The 5,992-nt window shown below is 31.3% G+C and overlaps 2 protein-coding genes across 2 annotated transcripts in view; one reads left to right on the forward strand and one right to left on the reverse strand.

Annotated features, from left to right (window-relative positions):
• Window positions 1-2,060, forward strand: part of LOC105617617 (supervillin-like) — a 17,057-nt gene extending 14,997 nt beyond the window's left edge. Inside the window, 5 exon segments of the mRNA XM_012199172.1 lie at window positions 582-705; window positions 823-1,017; window positions 1,163-1,446; window positions 1,677-1,832; window positions 1,974-2,060. Coding sequence (XP_012054562.1) covers window positions 582-705; window positions 823-1,017; window positions 1,163-1,446; window positions 1,677-1,832; window positions 1,974-2,060 — 846 coding nt within the window.
• A 1,038-nt stretch (window positions 2,061-3,098) lies between these two features.
• Window positions 3,099-4,241, reverse strand: LOC105617618 (transcription initiation factor TFIID subunit 12). The gene is made up of 3 exons (XM_012199173.1): window positions 3,987-4,241; window positions 3,573-3,765; window positions 3,099-3,226 (listed from the first exon to the last, which is right to left on the reverse strand). Exons 1-3 carry the CDS (start codon window positions 4,239-4,241, stop codon window positions 3,099-3,101), a joined length of 576 nt encoding a protein of 191 aa, XP_012054563.1.
• Window positions 4,242-5,992: the final 1,751 nt, after the last annotated feature.

Below are 5,992 nucleotides of genomic sequence, written 5' to 3' on the forward strand. Positions count from 1 at the left end.
ATATAATTTAATTAATATATGTACACCCGATCACAAAAAGATTGCAACACTTTTTTTGGATTTCGGAATTCAGCCTTGCTCATAAAGCGACGAAAAATAGTTAGATCCATAAAGAACTAATCACTCGGTGAGCAAGTTACATTCCGAAATCCAAGTTACAATCGAAACAAAAATATTGTAATCTTTCTATGATCGGTTGTACATACATAAATAAAGAGATTAACATTGCGATAAATTTTATACTAGTTATTGAGTTTATACTACATGCAAAAGAAAAACAATATATAAAAAACAAAAGCAATAAACGAATTGATTAATTGAGCAATTTAGAAAATATTTTAATAATATAAAATTATTATTTCAAAATGTTTTAATCATATTATTCTCATTTGCTGCTTAATTTTTATTGTAGAATGGAATAATCATGATTTTTTCTTATATCTTTTTTTTCGTTTCCTTTTTCATCTTGATTGTTTTCTTTCTTTATTTATCTATTTTCTATGTATCTCTTTTTATCATCTTCGTATTTTTTAGTTTCATTTATCTCTCTAATATTCATTATTTCTTCTGTCTTTTTATAGAATGCGTTAAAAGCTGCAAATAAATTGAAAGAAAATCGACCTGAAGAAATTGGATTATCGAATAAAAATAACATAGAAATATGTGAAGTTCAAGAAGGTATGGAACCTGAAGAATTTAGCAATGGTGAGTAAAGTTTGATGAATGAAAAGTTAACATTTAAACTGATATGATATGAATATAACTTTTAAATTTATTCTACATTGTCATGAAAAAGTTGAGATTGTATCTTGCATTTTTTAGCATTAGGTGGCATAAATAAAAAATTGTATTGGTTGTTGAAAACAGCTGAAATACAAGATCATACTCCAAAGCTTTATCATTTATCTAGTATTTCTAAAAAATTCCGCGCAACAGAAATACTTTGTCCATATCGTGCGGATCTGCCAACACCGTTCCCTTTCTCACAAGATGATTTGTATCAAGCAAATCAACCAGGTAACAATGCTAAGTGCATTTTATTTTTATTTAATTGTTACTTTAATCAGTTTTTTTATAAGAAAAACTATTTATGAAAAGTTTTAGCTAAAAATTATTTATCTATATTGTAATCACTTTTATTGACTCTTGTATAACTTTTTAGCGTTATTTTTATTGGATGACAAGAATGTGATTTGGATTTGGCAAGGATGGTGGCCCGATAGTGAAACGGAAGATCAGTCTGGAAGCAAAACTGTCCGATGGCAGGCTGAGAGAAGAGCGACCATGAAGATAGCAATACGATATTGGCGAGAGACTCGAAACAGAGACGCACAAACAACGAATCTTCCAATATATTTAATATGGGCTGGTTTAGAACCGTTGCAATTTACAAATCTTTTTCCGGAATGGACGTATCGGGATGACGTTGCTGAATTAAATATAGAGGTACATTAAGAAAAGGACATATCTTATTTTCTTTTCTGTTCAAACTTTTTTATACTTTTTATATAGTTTATTATTAGAGAAAAAAAGATAGATTTCAAGATTTTGAAAATGATAACTATCCTATCTTTATATTTTAGATAAAAGAATTCTATTTAATAATCTTGATTTTTGTCATAATAAAATTTAAATATGTACACAATGTAATGTATATTTATAAAACATATTTTTAGGATGGCCGGAATTCAGGAGAAGTATTGACTGTGGAAAATGAATTGGCTCGTCTAACGCAAAGTACATATCCTCCTGCCCAGCTGTTACAAAGACCTTTACCTGACGGAGTCGATCCAACATGCCTAGAATTGTATTTATCTCAACAACACTTTCAAGTTAGTATTATCGATTGATCAATAGCAATTGAATAATCATGTAATCGACGAATAATCTACAAATATAGATTAGCAGATATCGGAATGTTTTTGACATTATATATGTATATATACACATGTGTGATATTTTGTAATTTATAGGAGTTGCTGGGAATGAGCAAAGAAGAATTTCAACAGCTTCCGATCTGGAAACAAGTGAATCTCAAGAAAGATATAGGATTGTTCTGATGGATCGTTTTAAGTGCGATTAGCAGTAGCTGCCCTTGCAAAATGTTCGAATTTTTATTAACTGTTTCACAATATTTACAACTTGAGAAAAAGGTCTCAACTTCTAAGCATATTTTTCTCGAAACTTTTCGTGTATAGAGAATGAAACATTTCGAGAAACATTTTGAGAATCGATGAATATATTATAGACGATATAACTAATAATATTAATGGAAAATTAAAAAAAATCAATCGATCTAAAAATATATTGTCACACAGTACTATTTGAATTATTACACATATGTATAATAATAGGCGTATGTGTGAACACAGATTATATATTTTTAATACGTGCTACATGTGAAATCTGCTTGCAAACGTTTTCTTTATAATATATTTGTATGATGTTTATATATTGCGAGTGAATGATCGCTATTTTTCGCCTTATTCGTGTAACATCTGTATAAGACGGTTTCTATATAATTTACAATATATTCTCTGCATTTTTAAATAGTATTATGCAAAAAATGTATATTTCAATTTTTTTGTCCTCTTACAAAGATATTTAAAGCAAAACAGATATTTCCATCATTTGAATATATAAAAAAATAACACAATCAACGTTATTCAATTTCAGAAGAGAAACAAAGAGATAACAATGTAAAAACAGTTGATAATTTCCTAGCTTTGAAGATTATCATGTAGTTTTCTTTACATACTTACATGTACATTTAAAAAAAAAAATAGAATCAATAATATGTTACTTATTTACATATATTGGGAACATTTTGATAGTCGTTTGTACAAATACATATTTACACATTTATAATTTAAATTTGAAGAAATTTACAGTTTTTATACCTAATCTATTTTTACCATTTGCATTATAGTAAAATAATATTTAAAAGAGAAACGAGTAATACGTGTGTGAAAAGGAAAAATTATGTACAAGATGAATTTTTGTCACAAAACTACAGCAGTATAATAGTTGAGACTATTAAAAATATATAAAATACAAGTTCTTAATTTTCAAAAGTGAAAAACTAATTCACAAAAGAATTAATATTTCTTGATAGACTTTCGTATAAGCGCCAATCTTTGTTTATGTGCCTCAGTGACAGTAGCTCGCTTGTATGGACGAACTTCATCCGTACCAAACCCAGGAATCCACATATTCCAATTTCTTCCTAAAAATTAAAATATAAATAGCATTCATATATATTTTTTTCTTGCAATGTATCATATATATATATATATATATAAAACTGTTTTCGAATTGCACTTGCAAAGTTTTATAATGCTAGAAATTTTTTAATTCAATGTATAAAATCCATACATAAGCAACATTCTCTGCTTTTTGACTTTAAATTTGAATAAAGTTTAATAATATTAAAAGTTTTTCAGCAAGTAAAATAAAAAAATAACAAGTTATTCTGCTGTAACTCATATATAAAGGAAATTTATTATTTATTTTTAATAAATTAATCTTTTTTTCAACAAATGAGAAAAATGATAGCTATTAGCATAACTCACCTAAGTGTAACTGTACATCTTTAACTTCCACTGTGTTTGCATGACGATGTTTAGCTAACAGACAAGCTGCATTTACTGTTGTTTCCACAAAATCATCTGCTAATTGTAAAAGCATCTCTTCTACCTCTTCATCCAACTGTTCAGTGGGATCTACTTCCCTTACCAAATCTTGTAGCCTCGTTTTTGTTAAAAACTAAAATCAAATAGTAATACTTATGTTACGTCAATAGAGAAAAATTTTATCAAAGAATACTTGTGTTGTCAACAAAGAGAAACAAGAAATTATATCATATAGAACAAAGAACTTGTAAAGAACACACTCGGTATAATATTATATTGTAATAAAAAAAGATATCTCAAGCGTACTGTATACAAATAGTCTACTTAAGGTTCATTTTTTCGTTGATTACGTACTTGTGGAAAATCGCTAAAAGAACTTGGAGTGGATGACTGCTGCACCGATTTCGGAGTTTGGGGAACGTACTGAGTTTGTTGAGATTGCGTTTGTGGTTGTACAGCGGTTGTCGTAGTGCCACTTTGCACGTTAGACAGAACCGATGGCGCCTGATTATTAGGTCCCACAGACTGTAGAGTTCCAAGCACCGGCGTCATTTCCGAGACCGTCGTAGTCGCCGTCGTTGTCTGGACGATAGCACTTTGTTGTGACATTTTGAGAAGCAATGCAGATAATCGTTAATATTCCTTCAGTGGATATATATTTGTGTATTTCCGTTATTATCACTACTTCTTCTTGAAATTGGCCTCTGTTTGGGCTTCCAACAGTTCCAACTCAATTTATTGTCAAAATTTTGTCTTCGACAAAAGAATTAAAACATAATATCACGTCGAAGACAAAATTGTATCGGTAGAATACCAGTTCTTAGCAATCAGATAAATACAAATAGATATCAACAAATTTGATAAAGCAGAGAGTAAAGGAGCATTTATACTGATTTAACTAGCACTAACCGTTATCATATCACATATCATGTACCCCGATTGCCGCGTGATGGATGGTGGGAAACTGGGAAGCAGTGTTGCCGCGGGTCGAAAAAATATTTCAAATGGGAGCCTGGAAAGTTACTAAAATGTCCTAAAAAGCACCAAATGCTTTAAATGACTAAAAAAGAGAGGAGAGTCTCTATAACTTACAAATCATATGTCAAGAATGTGAGTCATCCGAAAAAATTAATAAGTACACATTTGCCATTTATATTCAGGTATATTTATCCCTGTACAATAATATCACTGGAAACATTTTCCATTTTTCGATACACCTTATCTTAACGCGTGATGGCATTAAATACTGGTATTGAAAACTAAAATACAAACTAATTACACAATTCATTGCACTTAACGTCTAATACCTGAGCATTTGTATTTTTTGATGCATCCTTTGGTCTCGGTAATTAAAATATTGGCGATACGATTGTAACAGTCTCCATCATTGTTATAAAATACAGATTGTTATAAAATAATTGTCAAAAACAAATAAATACAATTCTTAAAAACTTGTTACGCTTTAATGATTACGTAACAAGATCGAGTACATTATGAATGACAACCGCTCAGTGAGCTCTCAATTAGTTTACTGATTAAGTTAGGTTAGGTTAGGTTAGGTTACAATTGTGTAACCTAAATTGTGTGAAATTTAAAATGAAATCCACGTATAAAGGTAAATTTTCTTAAACAGGCTGTTTTAGCGTCAAAAAGGATCATATGATCGAAATTGACGAATATCCACTGAAAACAAGATCAATAAGAGGAATCGAGGACATCGACATAAAAATTCTGCAAATAAAGAAAGTAATTCACTAAATCATCAAAAGACCTTAAAAATCACTAAAATAATGAAAAATTACTAAAAACGGCAACACTGCTGGAAAGTGGGAACAATGAAGTATTCAGTTTGACCAGAGAGTAACCTAACCGTACACTACCGCCAGTACATTCATTTTCGATTTGGGTACTACGTGGCTACATTTCATTTTCCTTCCAATCATGTCGATAAAATTATAGCACAGAGATATATTGGTGACGTTACCGAAGGAGTTTCTCTACAGTATATAGTTTCCGGGAGCGTACGATGTCAGACGGCATCGATGGCGTCGACTGTTGAGCATGTTGAGCTGTTCCCGGAGCATGAAGCATCCCGGCCCGGAGTCACTGTCACCCTGCCTGAATAGTCCCGGGTACTGCTGGCGAGTGGTTGGCGAGTGCTTACGAGTGCTGGCAAGTATTGGTCAGTTAGCACTGGTCAGTTTATTAACGTCAACGCTCGCTCGCTCGCAGGCAGAGAGTCGATTGGAGTCGAACGCGATCAGTTCGGTGATATACTGCTGTGGTGGCTCGTAATATGTCATATCGTTGCGTTTTCCACGGAGGATCAGTCGTGGTGTGTTTGCGACTTTGTGAGAGAG

The sequence above is a fragment of the Atta cephalotes genome (assembly GCF_000143395.1).
Source record: "Atta cephalotes unplaced genomic scaffold scaffold00013, whole genome shotgun sequence".
Lineage (NCBI taxonomy): Eukaryota > Metazoa > Arthropoda > Insecta > Hymenoptera > Formicidae > Atta > Atta cephalotes.

Excerpts from the sequence above, each read along its gene's own strand:
- LOC105617618 (XM_012199173.1), bottom strand. The coding sequence starts at position 4,241 with ATGTCACAACAAAGTGCTATCGTCCAGACAACGACGGCGACTACGACG. Across the intron at positions 3,766-3,986 it reads CTTTTAGCGATTTTCCACAA|TTTTTAACAAAAACGAGGCT; the intron begins GTACGTAATCAA and ends ATTTGATTTTAG. Across the intron at positions 3,227-3,572 it reads AGATGTACAGTTACACTTAG|GAAGAAATTGGAATATGTGG; the intron begins GTGAGTTATGCT and ends TTTAATTTTTAG.